Source organism: Lepidochelys olivacea (assembly GCF_965140295.1).
Source record: "Lepidochelys olivacea isolate rLepOli2 genome assembly, chromosome: 6".
Classification (NCBI taxonomy): Eukaryota; Metazoa; Chordata; order Testudines; family Cheloniidae; genus Lepidochelys; species Lepidochelys olivacea.
Window position 1 is genome coordinate 66,989,862 of NC_140416.1, and position 19,582 is coordinate 67,009,443.

Below are 19,582 nucleotides of genomic sequence, written 5' to 3' on the forward strand. Positions count from 1 at the left end.
TGGCAGATCCTTTGTGGGGACTATGATGCTCTTGTCAGTTCTTGGGCTATGATGCTCAGTGTATATGATTGCTAAAAGCATAAAGCATTTCCAGTATAATCACTGTAGCTAATCTCTATCTCTCCCTTAAATCCATATGTCCAAATCCAGATCTAGCTATATATGCTGTATATTGATGCACACATTTATGTGGGCCATTGCTTATAGAAAGTAACTATGTTCTCAAGGTTTAGCAGCCTTGTGTGAAGAGTAATGGGCGTTATATGAACTCTTTGCATTTTTACAGCATCTTTCATCTAAGGATTTCAACTGTTGAGGTTTACAAATGTCACAATATCCCTCTGGTGTGGGTATCAATATTCCCAATTTAGAGAAGGGGGAATTGAAGCAGTGATAAATGGGAAATTCAGGTATAGATAAATGAAGTGAGTTGATCAAAGTCACACAGAGAGTCAGTGGCATAACTGAGGACTGACCCATATTTCCTGATTCCCAGGCCCATGCTGTAATTATTAGACAATGTTTCACATACAAGTGTGCTCAGGGCCAAGATAATTGAAACAAACTGCAGATGAACAGAGAACAAGATGGAATAATAGAAAAATGACACACAGAAAAAGAGATCTGACCCCCAAGAGATTTATATGAGATATAAACAATTGTACATAAAGATTTTTATCTGATGTGCTATTTTACACACAGCCCTGTCTCCTCATCTTGGCAATGAGTTCAGGTAAAGGCCAGGAACCTATAGAGAATGCACCTAAGAAATGCTGGGAGATCTGAAATAGGCATTTACTCTTGTATGGTTATTATTTAAAAAGTTTTTGACCAAGTATAGAAAAAATTTGTCTAAACATTCACCAGATTTTTTTTTCCTGTTTCTCAACTAGCTCTAGTTACCAGTGTCCCGAAAAACGAGCCTATAGAGGCAGCTTTATCTGCAAACGTGACTGTGTGATATGAACTTTTTGTTAAGGGCCATAGGCCTGACTCTCAGCTGGAATAACTCAGCCTAGTTCTATTGAATTCAATAGAATTCATCTGATTTACACCAGTTGGGGATCTGGCCTCATATCTTCTCAGAAGTTGGTTATATCCTCACTGATAAGGACGAAGAACTGTGTGAAAATTGGACTGAAATCCTGGATACTTTGCCTGTTGGACTGCAGACTGCTGTGGGAAAACTTACGGGAGAGTGCTATATTACCATGAAGAAATCAAAAAGAACTTGTGACTTTTGAATGCTTTTAAGATTCAGAGGATCATGAACAAACATTCCTTGCTTTTCAGCATCAATGATTTTGTGTATCGGTGCCCTTGTACTATTGGCCCTAGACTACCAATGACAATGTTCATTACACATCAATTTATAAAGGACACACCACAACGACTCATAATTAATCTATCTCCTTCCTTCCTCTATTTTGATATTGTGGTGTTATGTTTCACCTGACCCATTGGATGCTTTATATGCATTTTGGCAAAGGCAGAAAGAGCTCAGCCCTACAGAGAGTCAAGTGCCAGTCGAGCATGTTGAATTTTTTTTAAATTTCAAAATGTTGGTGAAAAATTTAATGATGAAATTTTCATGATTCCCCCCCCCCCTTTTTTTGTTTTTTTGTTTTTTTGTTTTTTTGAGCAACTACAGAGCTGGTCAAAGTGTTGACAAATTTCTAAAGGCAAGAGGAAATTTTTTCTTTCAAATATTGGCCAGATTTTTTTTGCTCTGTTTTTCAACCAGCTCTAATTATGAGGGTTGCTGAAAAATGAGCCTACAAAAGAAGAACTGTCCATCAAAAGAGAAAACAGCTTTGTCTTCATTACCATCGCAGCCTCTCTCCGATGGCTGAAAAATAAAGGCCTCACTCTAGTGTCCCAAATTCTGCAAAGGCTACTAGATTACATCCATCTTTGTCGTTGCTGCTGCTATTCCCCTGCAGTTTTACACACATTCCCCATGTTTTAAATGAGGTGGTCTCCAAACAGCTGACTTAGTTCACACTCAGATGTGAATGTCCAGTCCTTTCCATTCTCTGACTTTAGCTTCAAAGGGCACAAGTTGTTCTCATAGTTGTTAGAAGATAGGCCTGTCATCCTGCATTAGTAAATTGAAGTGCTGGCAAGAGTGACAGTGAAGTGACATTCAAGTTGCAGGAGTAGCTCTGCTCTGCGGCGAAGGAGATCCAGAATGACTGTTCAGATACTTCCTGAGCTGGCTGGGGGATGGCTGAACCAGCATGTTCAGCCCCAGGTCAGAATGAGAATGGGAGCTGCATTGGGCTTTTTGTTTTGTCAAATAGCATGAATGACTCTGAAGCTAGCCCAGCTGTGTGGGCCTGCTAAGCTAAGGTGTAGCTTCCTCAATTATGCCCCAAGGCATGTTCAAAGGGGTGGGGAGGGAAACTTGGTGGGAATCTTTAGGGCTTTTCAAGCCCTGCCAAAGATATATCCAAGGAGATGGGGGATATTCTGATGGAGGTAGTACATATATCTAGTGAACACTTCCCTGAAAAGATTAAATTAATTGGTTTGGCAACAGTTGTTTCCCACGTTCTGCCCAGCCCATCATAATAATGGATTTGTTACAACTTGTTTACATCATATAATAACTTTGCACAGTAATAACCATGTCTAGGGACCCACTTAACATATGGCTGTCCCTTGACATAGTTGAAACACGGGTCAGTCTCAGTCTTGCACCTAAATATCCTTTTAACCACGTCCCCAGACTGACTGTGCTAGAGCCTTGGATGTGACTGGGGTTTTCGCAGAGTTCAGAGACATAGGCTCCAGCTACACTCCAAGACTGAATCACATTTTAATTGTGTTGGGGGAACTCGCACTGTAACCGGCTGAGAGCTCTTTAGACACATCTGAGCCCCTTCCTTTCACTCAGTGTGTATGTCTCTATCATCCCTTTTCTGTCTCCTTTTGTGTTCCCTTCCCCCTCTCCTCTACCTCTCCATCACCTCCTCTCAGGGCCAGCTCTAGGATTTTTGTCGCCCCAAGCAAAAAAAAATTTTGGCCGCCCCTCTTCTTTTTCGTGCCCCCACAACTCCGCCCCGGCCCCGCCTCCTCCCCCGGGCGTGCTGCATTCCCCCCCCCATTGCTTCCTGCAGCTCCCCCCCCAACCCCCCACCCTAGCTCACCTCCACTCTGCCTGCTCCCCTGAACATGCCGCCACTCCACTTCTCCCGCCTCCCTCTCAGGCGAGGGAGGGGCAGCGCATTCAGGGGAGCAGGCGGAGCGGAGGTGAGTGAGGGTGGGGCGGGGGAGCGCAGGAAGTAATGGGGTGGGGGGTAGAGGAACCGCTCCCTGCCCCAGCTCACCTCTGCTCCACCACCGCTGCCTCCCCCGAGTGCACCGCCGCTCGGCTTCTCCTCGCTTGCCGCGCGGCAAGCCTGGGAGGGAGGGGGGAGAAGCCAAGCGGCGGTGGCGCGCTCAGGGGAGCAGGCAGAGGCGAGCTGGGGCACATTTCTAGGGGCTGCATGGCCGGCGCCGGAATGCCGCCCCTAAAAATGTGCCGCCCCAAGCACCTCCTTGTTTTGCTGGTGCCTAGAGCCGGCCTTGCCTCCTCTAGTAGGAAATAATGCTGAAAAGTGTCCAGTTCCTGTATTTCTGGAAGCTGCAGCCTCCTCCAGTTCTTAAGTCTTTCATATGCTCTCAATTTAACTCTGTGCGTGTGTATGTAAAGGAGAAAAGGAATCATATTTTAAACAGTCTCATCTGGAGTACTGTGTCCAGTTTTGGGCCCCACACTACAAGAAGGATGTGGAAAAATTGGAAAGAGTCCAGCGAAGGGCAACAAAAATGATTAGGGGGCTGGAGCACATGACTTATGAGGAGAGGCTGAGGGAACTGGGGATGTTTAGTCTACGGAAGAGAAGAATGAGGGGGGATTTGATAGCTGCTTTCAACTACCTGAAAGGGGGTTCCAAAGAGGATGGATCTAGACTGTTCTCAGTGGTAGCTGAGGATAGAACAAGGAGTAATGGTCTCAAGTTGCAGTGGGGGAGATTTAGGTTGGATATTAGGAAAAACTTTTTCACTAGGAGGGTGGTGAAACACTGGAATGCGTTACCTAGGGAGGTGGTGGAATCTCCTTCCTTAGAAGTTTTTAAGGTCAGGCTTGACAAAGCCCTGGCTGGGATGATTTAATTGGGGATCGGTCCTGCTTTGAGCAGGGGGTTGGACTAGATGACCCCCTGAGGTCCCTTCCAACCCTGATATTCTATGATTCTAACTGCTCCATCTAAAAAATAATTAGAGATGAGCTCAAGCTATAGGGCTCAGATCTGATTCTTGATCTGGATTTAAAATCTCCCCCTATTCTGAGTGGTGGTGGGGTGCACCGTTGTTCAGATCTGAGGTTTCGGTGGCTCATTATAGTGTGAATCTAGGTCTGAATTCTTCCTAGATTTGAATTTTACCACAATTGAGATTTTGAGGTGAGTACATCTCTGAAAACTCCCCAAACCTAGAACTGGCTCTTCTAAGCACTGGAGCAAGTAACTCTAAGCACTTTTTCTAAAGGTAATAAACTAAAAGCATCACGCATGTTTCCTAACTTTTGTAATTAGTGCCTAGCTTTCAAAGTGGTAGTCACTTACATAAAACATTTATAGAAATAAATAAATTCCTGTAGACTGAGACAACCTTTTGATTGCAATCACCATCATTTACAGATTAACTTTGTGTTGTATATGTGAAAGCAATCCCTATCTCTCTTGTGTTGAAATAAATGCAGTATTACAAAAACAGAATAATTAAACTGAAAGGATTTTTACATGATGCAACAGTCAATGCCATAAGAAATCACTGTATATGTATAGATACAGATATGATCTACACATACCAAACAGGCAGTTCAAATTTCAGATTACAAGTAGATATATAAGAAACTGATCTGGGAGTAAGCATTTGTTAACAATCTCTTAGTGGACAATGCTTTTTATTTATTTGCCCTGTGGTATTAAAACACATTGTTTCTGAAAAATACTGTAGTGCATTCTGATATCCACTGTAAGCCACTGATAATCATAATGTCCGTGATCTACCCAACACCATTTCTAGGTCTTGTTCAGTGTGAGACAATCACTCATTGCATGCAGGTTTGCATTCTGAGATGGTCCCTTAGCAGTTCCTGAGAATGGTCAGCCGCCTTTGATTTGTTCAGATCTTGGAGCTAGGAAATGTTTAAAAAATGCTGACTCCCAAGACGGGAAAGCCGGAGTGCCACTGACAGAGCCTAGAGCCTTGTCTACTATTGCTAACGGCAGTTCAGCTCCACCAGTAGCAGAGCACTCTGTTGTAGATGTGTCATGGGCTGCCGCCGCTGTTTTAACCAGTGTGTCATTTAGACCTGCTCTGAGCAGGATTAGATGACACAGGGGCCAATCTGGCATTACACTAAGGCAGCTCTACCATGGTCTGGCAGCATAAAGGGGCCTTATGGGGAGAAGAAACAGCACCCCAAGGATATCTCTATATAAAGGGCCTCCTGGCCAGCATAGAACTAGCATAGAACTAGGGGGGAGGGATAGCTCAGTGGTTTGAGCATTGGCCTGCTAAACCCAGGGTTGTGAGTTCAATCCTTTAGGGGGCCGACGGGGCCATTTAGGAATCTGGGGCAAAAATTGGGGATTGGTCCTGCTTTGAGCAGGGGGTTGGACTAGATGACCTCCTGAAGTCCTTTCAAACCCTGATATTCTATGATTCTATGATACAGGCGCTGTGCTCCCAGCCCCTAATATTGGGGCCATGGAGTGGGAGGCTGAGAATGGGGCAGGGGATGTAGCTTAATACACAGTGCTACAGCTATTCTTTGTTTCCCAGGGCCCATAGAAGGCATGGGAAACAGAGTTTAAGTTAGAGCAGCTCTGAGGTTGCTCTAACTTACACTGCGGCCTGTGGCAACCCCCAAACAGCCCCAGAATATGGGGAGGACAAAGGTGACAAAAGGCCACCTTGGCCACCTCATTCCTGTGCCAGGTGTGGGAATGGAGTAACTGGGAATCAGGGTCACAATGCTAAAAATGGTGGTGCCCACCAGCACTCAGTCTACAGTAGTGCCCCCAACATTGCTAACTGTGAAGAGTAGAACTGGGGCTAGCAACAGGAGGAAATGTTTATTGACAAGGCCCGGGAGTGTGATGGGGTAGGAGGAAAGGTGGGATGGAGCATGTTCTTTCCTTTTACTGGTAAACTTCAGTATTTTGGGGCTTGACCCTTCAGTGAAAGTTCTGGGTGTGCAGCACCTTTCAGTATCAGGCCCTTAGTTTATACAAATGTGTTAAACTTTAATCCATTAAATTTGTGCCTTGTAGATACCATTTTTTACTAGTACTAACTGGCTGTACCCGGAAAGCAAGGAAGAAACTTTGATTAGGCAAGATCCAGCACTCTTTAAAACCCTGGGAAGGAATGATGAGAACTTAGGGAGCAGAACTGAGACAGCCATAAAGGAAGACAGGCATGAACAGAGAAGAACAGGAGGAAGTGAAAGAGGGAGGGAGTAAATGAGAGAAGGAGGAGGGAAAGATAAACCTGGTCTGGTGGTAACAGCAGGTGACTGGGAATCTGCAGATTTGAATTCTGCTTCTGGCTCTGCCGCTGACCTGCTGTGTGATCTTGGGTGAATCGCTTAACCTCCCTGGGCCTCAGTTTCCTGCCTTACAAGAGAGTTGGGAGGCTAAATGCATCAATGTTCGCAAAGCGCTTTGAGATCCTCAGGTGGAAATTGCTGTTGTGGTGCAAAGTATAATGACTGAAATGTGAGGGGAGGCTGGAGATGGGAATGAGAGGGGAGACAGAAACAGGGGAAGAAAGAAAAGGGTGACTGATGAGTGGAAGAAGGGTAGGAAAGAGGAAAAAATAGAGGGGCACCTAATGATGGGGAAGTAATGGAAAGTGGCAGGAAGAGAAATGAGTAGCTGCTTGTCGGAGTGGACATATTTTCTTGCATTGGCAGGGAGGGGAATTAGAATTGGAGAGTTTGCCCTGTGGAGCCAGTGTGTGGTGGCACAGTCTTGAAGTTAACGGTTTCCCTGCTGATACCATCTCTGTCAAACAGCACTAGTGCAGTGGAGCTGTCCTGGGGAGGGAGGAGCCTAGAGCCATAAGGCCTGATCACAGAGATGTCTCCAGGCAGGATGAGCGCCGGATGTAGAAGCGCCTTCCCTCGTGCCCTTCAGATCTGTGCACAATTAACACTGGGAAAAAGCGGGCATCCTGGTAGGTGGGTGGGTTTTCATTGATGGCGAGCTGGCTAGAGTAAGAGCAACACTGTTCATCCTGGCAGCCACGGTCTGCAATGCTGCTGCTGCAACTCCTCCAGAGGCCTGTCCTGTGAGAACCATGAACCCGGCACAAAGAGAAGCGGCTGGTGTTGAGGGAGAGGTGTGAGTTTCCGCTGCCACTGTGGAAGGCGTAGCGGGAGAAGATGGAGGAGGTGCTGGAGGCCTGATTGCAGCGCTCACAGCCATGAGCTATTTCACTGTACCCACGCATGGAGTAGCCGTTGTACACAGGGGAGTCTGTCAGGTCCAGGAGCATGGCCTCCGAGTAGCTGGGGATCAGCTGTCGGTTGGTACAGATGTGCCATTCCAGCTCAGTGCTGTCCTGAGTGTTATCCCGGGGCATGCAATACCTATAAAGGGGCTCCTCTGCTATGCCGGGCACTGTGTACTCTAGGCCTAGGAGCTTCTCAATGCGGTAGTGCACATACGCAGTCCGATACTCTATGAGCACCCGCAGTGGCCAGGAGATCATCAAGACAGCTGCCACCCAGAAAGTGTAGTGGGACACATACCATGGGAGATGCTCTGGGTCCCCATAGGCCATCATAAGCTCTTTGAAGTCTATGTTTTTGAGCTGCATGCCTTCCCTGACCTCCATGTAGTCATCCAGCCCCTCAATTTCTGTGAAAAAGTGAGTCCTCTGGGTCAGGTAGGCGTTCTCTGACTCTGTGTTGGCAAAGCTGAAGCACTTGGTGAACTTCAGTTTTGTGGCTGTGTAGCATTCCAGGCCTAGCAGCTCCTTGGAAATGTCCTTGAATCCACAGTGAGAGTAGTCGAACTCAGCTTCAGCCACATGTGTGTTGACCCGCTCATGGTAGACCTGTGTGGTGGTATAGGCATCACCATTGCGGTACCGGGTCACCTGCCGGGTGCGTCGCACAAAGTGGTAGCTGATGGCCTTCCACCAAATACAGGGAGTGGCCTGCTGCATGCGGTTGATACGGTCATAGATGCTGTCCACATCCGCCTTGTACTGGAGTTCACTTTTGGCATGGCAGTGCCAACATTCCACCAGGTAGGCCACATACAGTATGGTGAGGAAGGCTAGGGGGATGTAGACATAGCCATCAGAGCACGGGCTATCATGGTAGATCATAGACTTGCCTTTGAAGGAGCTATCAAAGCTGAGCTTGGTGACTCGGGCTAGCTGACACCAGGCCACAGCACCCAGGCAGCCATACATAAGGACGGAAAGGAGGAGGCATTTCCAGTGGGATTCTCTGCACATGGAGGCACTCAAGGACTGCTTGACAGGGCGTTGCTGAGAAGCGAGAGAAAGAGTAATTTATGTCAGTGGCATCATTTTACATAATACATGACTCTTACCTTCAAGATTGTGTTTGTCTTAGCCACTGAATGCCTTAGGGCTAGCTTGGGCCTGTAGGCAGAGCCCTCAGTAAGGTGTGGTCTGTGTAAACTGCAGTCACAGGAGTAGCCCCATAAGGCATTATGCCTCAGAAATGTCTCTCCAAGGCACAACACCTTCCCTTTTCTCTCCTTGCTCCACAATGGGAGTAACATGGTGCTGGCCTGTACCAACAGCAAATCTACTCCAGACCTCTCTCCTTCTGGTCAAACTAAAATTGCAGCCTGTCTCTCTGACATCTCCTTGTGGATGTCTAGCCGTCAGCTCAGGCCCAATATGGCTAAAACAGATCTTTCTTCCAAAATTCTCTCTGCTACCTCCTTTCACACCACCATTCTTCCTGTCACTCATGCCCATAACCCAGATGTCATCTTTGATTCAGACTTCTGTCTAGGTCCTCATATCCAGGTTTGTAGATTCTTTCTGCTTAACATCTCTAAGATATGGCCATTCCTATCCATACACACAGCTAAAACTCTCATCCAGTCTTCTCATCATCTCGCATCCCAATTACTGCCACATCCTTTTCTCTGACAAAGGCAATTGTGCCCTCTTCATATCCATTCAGAAGGCAAAGATAATTTCCTATCCTGTCTCTTTGACCATGTCACCCCTCTCTTTGTATCCCTTCATGGACTCCCTCTTCTCTTTTGTATCAAATGTAAGCTGCTTGTCTTCGCTTTCAGGCCCTTCATGACAACATCCCATGTAGTGTTTAATTTGTAATGAAAGAGGTGCCAGGGCTCAAGCAATTTTTTTACATTCACAACTGATGCAGCAAGCCCAGAGACACCGGGGCTATGAACTGCCAAGCCCAGAGGCACCGGGGCTATGAATTGCCAAGCCTAGAGGTGCCGGTGCTCAGCCCTGGCACATATTAAGCACTGTTCCCACCCTACCTATCATCTCTTATTCAGTATGGAAAAGTCATCTCCTGCCTCTGACCAGCCCAAGAGCCAGCCTCTATCTGCCATTTGTTAAATTTCAAACAAGCACCTTTTGTGCTTCCTCCCCTGTTGACCCTCATGCCTGGGAGGTGCTCTCTGTAACCACCTGCAAAGCGACCTCATTATCCTCCTTCAAACTCTTCCTTGAAACTTTACTGTGCTGCGATACCTACAAAAAACATGACAATGGTTAGGCTGCCAGTGTGCTGAGGCCAGTGTCGATCATGCCGACCAATATTGTCTCATTGTGTCCTTGTACTATCCTCATGTATTGAGGGGCAGAGTCAATGCTTCACCCATTCTCACCTCGCCCATGTGCTCAGGGGTGAGGATAAGCAGAGGCACAATACCTGCTCACTCCTCTGTGCTTGGGCCCCAGATCCGATAGCCCACACAAGGCACTTACTCTCTGTTACACCCCATAAGGACACATAGTCCAACCTCTGCCTTCATGTACATTCTGTGCAATCCCACTGAAATTGATAGGGTTGCACAGTGTATGAATGAGAAGACAATTTGGCTGCTGTCTTGGCCCTTGCATTCTGCAACTGCTGAATTTCTGAATCCGCGCTCCGTTGCTGAGAAGCCTTGGGAGCACTCTTCTTTAGTGGTTTTCCACCCACTCATTCTGGCCATGCCCCAGAGTTGGCAGAGGACTGCCAGAGCAGCATGAAGCCAGAGGAATGTAAACCAGAACCAGGTCCTGTGCCTCCAGCAGCCCGGAGCTGACTCACAGGTAATATCATAAATGATCTGGAGAAAGGGGTAAACAGTGAGGTGGCAAAGTTTGCAGATGATACTAAACTGTTCAAGATAGTTAAGACCAAAGCAGACTGTGAAGAACTTCAAAAAGATCTCACAAAACTAAGTGATCGGGCAACAAAATGGCAAATGAAATTTAATGTGGATAAATGTAGAGTAATGCACACTGGAAAAAAATAACCCCAACTATACGTACAATATGATGGGGGCTAATTTAGCTACAACTAATCAGGAGAAAGATCTTGGAGTCATCGTGGATAGTTCTCTGAAGACGTCCACACAGTGTGCAGTGGCAGTCAAAAAATCAAACGGGATGTTAGAAATCATTAAAAAAGGGAGTACTTGTGGCACCTTAGAGACTAACCAATTTATTTGAGCATAAGCTTTCGTGAGCTACAGCTCACTTCATCGGATGCATACTGTGGAAAGTGTAGAAGATCTTTTTATACACCCAAAGCATGAAAAAATACCTCCCTCCACCCCACTCTCCTGCTAATAGCTTATCTAAAGTGATCACTCTCCTTACAATGTGTATGATAATCAAGGTGGGCCATTTCCAGCACAAATCCAGGGTTTAACAAGAACGTCGGGGGGGGGGGGGGAGGTAAGAAAAAACAAGGGGAAATAGGTTACCTTGCATAATGACTTAGCCACTCCCAGTCTCTATCCAAGCCTAAGTTAATTGTATCCAATTTGCAAATGAATTCCAATTCAACAGTCTCTCACTGGAGTCTGGTTTTGAAGTTATTTTGTTGTAATATCGCAACTTTCATGTCTGTAATCGCATGACCAGAGAGATTGAAGTGTTCTCTGACTGGTTTATGAATGTTATAATTCTTGACATCTGATTTGTGTCCATTTATTCTTTTACGTAGAGACTGTCCAGTTTGACCAATGTACATGGCAGAGGGGCATTGCTGGCACATGATGGCATATATCACATTGGTGGATGTGCAGGTGAACGAGCCTCTGATAGTGTGGCTGATGTTATTAGGCCCTAAGTGAGTTGTAGCTCACGAAAGCTTATGCTCAAATAAATTGGTTAGTCTCTAAAGTGCCACAAGTACTCCTCTTCTTTTTGCGAATACAGATTAACACGGCTGTTATTCTGAAACCTGCCATTAAAAAAGGGATAGAGAATAAAACGGAGAATATCTTATTGCCCTTATATAAATCCGTGGTACGCCCACATCTTGAATACTGCGTACAGATGTGGTCCCCTCATCTCAAAAAAGATATACTGGTATTAGAAAGGTTCAGAAAAGGGCAACTAAAATGAGTTTGGAACAGGTCCCATATGAGGAGAGATTAAAGAGGCTAGGACTTTTCAGCTTGGAAAAGAGGAGACTAAGGGGGGATATGATAGAGGTATATAAAATCATGAATGGTGTGGAGAAAGTGAATAAGGAAAAGTTATTTACATGTTCCCATAATATAAGAACTAGGGGCCACCAAATGAAATTGATGGGCAGCAGGTTTAAAACAAATAAAAGGAATTCTTCTTCACTCAGCACACAGTCAACCTGTGGAACTCCTTGCCTGAGGAGATTGTGAAGGCTCAGATTATAACAGGGTTTAAAAGAGAACTGGATAAATTCATGGAGGTTAAGTCCATTAATGGCTATTAATCAGGATGGGCAAGGAATGGTGTCCCTAGCCTCTGTTTATCAGAGGATGAAGATGGATGGCAGGAGAGAGACCACTTGACCATTACCTGTTAGGTTCACTCCCTCTGGGGCACCTGGCATTGGCCACTGTCGGTAGACAGGATACTGGGCTGGATGGACCTTTGGTCTGACCCAGTATGGCCATTCTTATGTTCTTAAGAGCGACACCTACCAAATTATCAACACCATGTGTGCTGTAGCATTGTCTTGGAGGTCTCCCATCCAGAAACTGCCTAGATTATACCATGTTTACTTTCAGTTCTGACAGAATCACAGTTCCAGGTGGCATGGTAACAAGCTGAAAACAATATTGGCAAGAAGCCAAAAAAAGGGTTTAAGCTATGTAGCTAATGGTGTATATGTGAATAGTTAAAATCCAGCAGATCCCCCTGCTTTGAGGGCTCAAAAGGCAGGACACAGATCACAAATAAAAGAATTTACTCTTGTACACTCCCACCTGTGTTCCCTGAGAGGACAGGATTAGCATCCTCACCCTGATGATGTTGCAATGAAGCTGTTGCATGTCATGCTGTGCTGGGCTGTAATAAGAAACAAATCAAGCCAAGTAGCCAGAAACTGTAGCAACTGAGCGGTCTCTTTATAAAGAGCAGCAGCAGCGAGAGTTCCAGCACCGGCTGGCTCCAGTGTATGGGCTGGGAGGAGCACACTCAGCAAGAGCCTTACACCTGATGTGTACGGTTGAGGAATATCTCTGTACTGGCCTCCCTCTTGCTACTGATGCCCTTTGGCCCCACTTTGTAGTAAGAGTGTTGTAGCAATAAAAACAGTGAAACACACCAAGATACATATACCATCTCTCTGCTTTTCCCCCACTGATGCAAAATGGAACTAATCCATCTCCCAAGGGGCCACCTCTAACATTCCAAACTTCTTCACAGCTTCCAACAGTTTTAAAGCAGCCTATCAGAGAAAAATTGCCTCCTTCTCCCCCTAAATGTGATGTTTCCCCCTAATATTGATTGTGTGAGGCCCACAACAGGCAAGATTCAATTCTGGACCAGTGATGAGTTTAAGGTCCAATACTTCATGACCCTGCAGAGCTAGAAATGGGAGCTTTATGCCATTTGCAAGTAGAGTTTGCCCTTTTCCCGGTGGGACAGCAGCATTTGCTTTTAACTTTGCAAGGCTGAGGTTTGACTTTAAAGTCGTTCATTTTTAGGCACAGAAGAGCTATTTTAGGTCATTTTTAGAGGTCTTTGTGGTTTCCTTTGAGGCTGAGCCCCATACAGTTAGACTCATGGGGCTAGATTCTAATTTCATAGATTCTCATCTCACTCTGGTGTAAACTCAGAGTAACTCCAGTGATTTCAATGGAATTACACCAGTGTAAATCTAGAGTAACTGAGATCAGAATGCTTCCAGGAGGAAATTATGACAACCACTGGCAGTGTAAAGGGACCAAATTGATAAAAATGTAATTTACATCCACTTTAAGGCCCCATTAGGCTTCCATAGTGGTGTAAAGGGACCTTATTACAAATGTAAATCAGGCTCATTTTTCCTCATCTCCTTTAGGGAACTCTGAGGAGAGGAACAAAGTGGTTACAACCAGCACCCAGAACTCTGAACAATAACTGCAAAACAGCAGGAGCCATGTAGGTATATGATTGAGTCCAGATCCAGCTACTGAGGGTATGTCTATGTTGCAATGTAAGCCCAGGTTCTGACTCAGGTTCAAGCCTTAAGCCCTCTTCCATTGACACTCAAATCTCTCAGGCTTGGATCCAGGGTCCTAGGAGCCTGTGAGAGTAGAGGGTCTAAGCCCAAGTCAAAGCAGGACCCAGGGTTCGAGCCCTATCATTTTGCAGTGTAGATGCAACTGCCCTGGACTCAGGTTCTTGGAGTCCACCAAAAGTATCCACAACACTATGCGCAGACTTCATTTGTCCTCTCTCTCCCAAGAATCATCAGTCGACTCCAGGGAAAAGGAAGCACCCCACCTTGTTCTAATACAACAGCTCAGCATTTTATTCTGACAGCCAATCTGCAAACAAACCTTTGGAGAACCTGCAGTGTTTGCCATGGATACTGACCAGAAGAAGTCCTTTACAAAGCATGCTGCATTGTGGTTACCGGAGCACAGATCAATTTTGGTTAATCTATTGTGTGAGGCCACGAGAGTTTAACCAAACAATTAATTTTATTAGTAAGAGTATCAGAAGTGACCATGCATACCAGCAAACAGCAAAGAAGCTGGCGGCGCTGGAAATTTACCAAAGCGGTGATCAGTGCAGGGAATGGATTAAGTGGATTAAGACCAAATACCGGAAAACCAGGCATCACAAATGCGCCTCTGGCAACTCACCAGCATTGTACCTATTTTATGATGAGTTTGACCCTGTGTAGGGATTGCACTGAGCACTGGGCAATGAGCGGTGCACAATGACCTGGTCAGCTGGGATGATGCCCTGCTGGTCCCTGTAGCCAGCATGGGAATTGATTGGAGCCAGCAGCAGGCACCAAATGAGGCAAATGAAGTAACTCTGCTGATGAAATGAGCCCCAGAGGAGGCTTTGCTGCAGAAGCAACTGAGCACATCCTGGGGCCATACTTAGAGGAGCTTTTTGATGCCCCCCCGGCCCAGAGGAACAGCCCACCGTGGATCCAGCAGCAGAAATGGAAGAAGGAGAAGCTGCCCTGAAGCCTGGTAAGTTTCTGAGTCTATATGTGGATTTATTAATATAGGAACGAGAGGGATTTCGGCTCTATGAACCAATGCAAACCCTGGGAAGCAGCGTATATCTGCTAATGGTGGATTGCACGTCAGTGCCTTGCATCCCCCCTCCCCGACCCTGTGGAATTTCAAATGGAGACCAGGAAATACAAACAGTAAAACAAGCATGTAAAAGTGAGTTTTTACTGGGAAGCAGAGGCAGATTACAGTTTAGTGGGGCCCTGGGCCAGGACAAGTGGGGGACCCTCCCCACCCCTTCCACCTGCAGTCCCCTCGCTCCTTGGTGCTCCTGCCACGGAGTAGGGTTAGGGGGCCGCAGCTTCCCTGCTCTGCCCCTCTGCCTGGCACTCCTGCCAGGAAGCAGGGTCAGGGCACAGGGACTTGCCCCCCTTCACCTGCCCGCCCAGCACTCCCGCTATAGAGCAAGGACGGAGTGTGGGGGCTTGCCCAGCCGTGTCTATGGAGCGTCAGTGGTGTGAAGCAGCCCTCTGCCAATACACTGAAGTTCAATAAGGAACATTTTCTGTCTTTGAAATTCCAAGATGATTTTTTCTGGGCTCCTGCACTCAGCTATTTGAGACAGTAACCTTCTGAGTCTCATCCTATTCCAAGAGGAAAGACAAGCTGAAAGGCAAGCGGGAAGGCTCACTCTGGCTGCGCAGCTTGAGGACAGGGTAGTGGTGCAGGAGCAGGCATATGCTTCACAGTTCCTGGAACAGGAAAGGCGGTGAAGGGAGGACAATGGAGCACAACAGAGAGAATTGTTTGAGCAGCAGCTGTCTCGAATGGCTGCAAACGTAAAGGCTCCAAGGGCTTGCGTGCCCTCCGTGGTACCCTGGCCTGCATTCAGGAACAGCCTGGACAATTCCATGGCTGGGTAGGCCATGCATTTGGGCCCTATCAGTGGCTGGGATGGACAAATGTGCCCCATGCAGTCTTCAGTGCTGAACCCCTCCCCCATGGACACCTCCACGTCCCTGCCCCGGCACCAAGTGAATGGCAAACGTGAAAGGAGAACGGTGGGCGGGAAACACAACAGTGTGTGTATAGGGTGTCTTGTACATCATTTCACTGTTTGCACAAGTTGATGCTCTTGGATACTTTTAAAGCTTTTGGTGTTGCTGGTGTTATAGCGGGCTAATGGCAGCTAGCCTGCCAGGCAGTGGTTTAATATTGGACTTTTCCACTAACTGTGTAAAAATAAAGGGTTTTTTTTTCATAAAGAATATTTATTGCCATCATTGCAACACATGAGATAATGCGTATTTCAAATAATAAAGATAAACAGAGGAGCAGGGACAAGTGGGACGTTGTATGCAAAACCCATGTCTCACTACAGCTATATACATACAGCATCTATTTACATCAATCCATAGTGGTTTCTCCACACCACCCCATTACATAAACAGTTATGTCATTCAAAAGTACAATGCAGGGCAATCAATGCCCCCTCCCCAACAAGCACGTAGAGGTACTATTCTCCCTCTTCAGCTGGCCCATGGAATGTGGAAGCACAAAGCGTCCCTGACTTTTGTTGCCGGGGTGCATCCAGCTCTAGCTGTGTTTGATGCACTCTCTGGCTGAGTGTACCAGTTCAGGGGGCCTTGCAGTCATAGGTTCATTCAGGGGCAAATGGCGCACCGCTGGCTTCACAACGATCGTGAAGAGCGCAGCAAGCCACAGAAATGCAGACAGCATTGGCGACACTGGCGTCCAAATGGGTCTGTAGATATCGCCAGCGGGATTTCAGTCTGCCATATACACATTCAGCCACCATTCTACACCTGCTAAGAATGTAATTAAACCTTCTTTTGCCAGGGCATCTGAGATCAGGGTATGGTTTCATCAGCCAAGGCAAAAGTGGGTACATGGCATTTCCCAGAATAACAGTGGGGATGGAACTTCATATACAATAATGTTGTGGTGGGAGTAATGTCCCAGCTTGTCCATGAATATAGACTCTCTCAATCAGCAAAAAACCCTGACATCATAAACTTTTCCAGTGTAGCCAATACTGACATTGACAAATCAATCTCTGTGGACCATGAGGGCCCACATAACAATGGAGTAGTACCCTTTGTGGTTTATGTACTCATGTGCTCCATGATGAGGGCGAACTATGGGTACACGGGTCCCATCAGTGTGCCTGGCACAGTTTGGAAACCCCATTCTCTCAAAGCCAGCAATTACCTCAGGAATATCTTTTATACCTACCAACTTGTGGTAAACCACACACGCGATTGCCTCAGAAATCTCCACTGCCACTTACCCATAGTCGACTTTCCAATACCAAACTGATTGGCCACTGCCTTGTAGCGGGATGGGGTAGTCATCTTCCAGATGATTATAGCAAGCTGCTTGTGGACAGGCATGGCCAGCCTCACGCATGTATCTTTACACTGTTGGGTCAGGGCAAGCTGCTCAGAAAGCTCCAGAAATACAGTTTTCTTTGTGTGAAAGTTCTGGACCCACTGCTGGTCATCCCAGGTCTCCATGATGATGTGACCCTAACAATTTGTTCTTGTTGCCTTGCTTTAGAAGTGCTGGTCTATGGAGGGGATATCAGTGGCTATACCGAGTGTCATGAGCAGCATCAGCCAGTTCAAGTCTTCCATGTCTGTGTCCTCCTCCTCCTCCTGCTCTGTCATTATCTCTGTCAGGTACCTTTGGTGGGTCAGAAAACACTGCCGAGCTGCCCGCCAGCGCCTCACATTTTGGGAAGGTGCTAGGAAGCCTGAGATACAGTTGGTTGGATTCATGTCTGCGTACTCCAATGTGGATTCCAGAGCTTAAGGTTTGGGCCCAGGTTAAAAAATTCTTAACCTAAATTTGGCAACAGGGCTGGCCTTCCCATGAGGTGAACTGAGGCGGCCGCCGCAGGTGCCAGACTAGGCGGGAGGGGTGCCACTAGGACCTAGAGTGTGGAAAATTGTGTCTGCTGCTGGTGCATATGTATTCTCTCTGCTCTAGGTGCACAGAGATGGTGGAGCACTGTGCTGGAGGAAGGAGGGCACAAGAGACATAACAGGCAGGCACGAGAAAAGGTGAGAGGGAATAACAGAAAGCAGCAGGAGCTGCAGGAAGAGAGAGGAGGAGGAGCCTCTAATGTACCTCTCTAGCACCTCCAGGAGCCTGGACTGATTAACACCAGCTTCTCAGGGAGCTTCCTGTTTCCCGCTGCTTCCCTGAACCCACTTGAGGAGAACAGGCAGTCAACTGAAGTAGTAGGAGCCAGTTAGGACCTTAAGAAGCTGATATCTTCCCTCACTCAGGCCCTGCTACCAGCCTGCTTATGTGTCCCCTTCAACTGAGTGTTGAGAGCCACTATAGCTGGCACAGAACAGCAGTCATGAATGAAAGAAGAAAACACTCCTCTGGGGCAGCATTCAGAAAAAGAAAGAAAGCACAGGAAGCTAGTTAGTCAGAGTGCAGGTGTCATAAATATAAAGGGAAGGGTAACCACCTTTCTGTATACAGTGCTATAAAATCTCTCCTGGCCAGAGGCAAAATCCTTTCACCTGTAAAGGGTTAAGAAACTAAGGTAATTTGGCTGGCACCTGACCAAAATGACCAATGAGGGGACAAGATACTTTCAAATCTGGAGGGGGGGGAAGGCTTTTGTCTGGCTGTGTGATACCTTTGCCAGGAACAGATCAAGGATGCAAGCCCTCCAACTCCTGTAAAGTTAGTAAGTAACCTAGCTAGAAAATGCATTAGGTTTTCTTTATTTTGGCTTGTAAATTTGTTGTGCTGGAGGAAATGTGTATTCCTGTTTTTGTGTCTTTTTGTAATTTTAGGTTTTGCCTAGAGGGATTCTCTATGTTTTGAATCTGACTGCCTGTAAGATTATCTTCCATTCTGATCTTACGAAGTTGTTCTCTTATCTTTTTTTGTTCTTCTAATAAAGTTCTGATTTTTAAGAATCTGATTGGGTTTTTGGGTCTTAAAAATTGAAGGGGTTTGTGCTCATCTTGTTTATTCTCAAGCCTCCCCAGGAAAGCACGTGTAAAGGCTTGGGGGGATATTTTGGGGAAATAGGAACTCCAAGTGGTCCTTTCCCTGTTCTTTGTTTAAATCACTTGGTGGTGGCAGCGTTTTACCTAATCCAAGGGCAAAGACTTTGTGCCTTGGGGAAGTTTTAATGTACTGAAATACCCAGAATGCTGCATACTGTTTTTGTTGCAAACTCTTCCAGTCTAATGTTCCAGCCACAATGGGTGCTACAAGAATAAAGGGCTGGAAAAATCTGGCTAGAAATCTGGCATGCCATGAGAAGGCAGCAAATCACCAGAGAGCATTCCATAGGTGGAAAGAGCTTGAGATGAGACTAAGGTTAAAGGCCACCAGAGATGATTAGCATCAAGAGAAGATTGCATCAGAGTCGCTTCACTGGCAAAATGTTCTGAAAAGACTCATTGCCATTGTGAGAATGCTTGCTACCCAAAACCTAGCACTGCATGGCACTTCACATCAGCGGTATGTGCCAAATAATGGAAACTTCCTTAAAATTGTGGAGCTGATGACTGAGTTTGATGCTGTACTCCAGGAGCATGTAAGAAGAGTCACCACCCAAGAAATGTACACACACCATTACCTTGGAAAAACAATTCAAAATGAGATCATACAGTTACTGGCAACAAAAGTCAAACAGAAGATTGTGGCAGATCTGAAGTCAGCAAGTTATTACTCTGTTATTCTGGACTGCACACCTGACATCAGCCATACGGAACAAATGGCTTTAATGGTGAGTTTTGTAACAACAACAGAACCTAGTGAAAATGTCCCTGCAATGGTGACTGTCAGAGAGCATTTTCTAGAATTTATTGACATTGATGATACTACAG

The 19,582-nt window shown here is 46.3% G+C and overlaps 1 protein-coding gene across 1 annotated transcript in view; it reads right to left on the minus strand.

Annotated features, from left to right (window-relative positions):
* Positions 1 to 6,503: 6,503 nt before the first annotated feature.
* Positions 6,504 to 19,582, minus strand: part of LOC311521871 (transmembrane protein 151B-like) — a 35,828-nt gene continuing 22,749 nt past the window's right edge. The window contains exon 2 of the mRNA XM_084630544.1: positions 6,504 to 8,562. Within this exon, the coding sequence (XP_084486670.1) occupies positions 7,132 to 8,562 (1,431 nt within the window). The 3' untranslated portion in view covers positions 6,504 to 7,131. The remainder of the gene's footprint in view (positions 8,563 to 19,582) is intronic.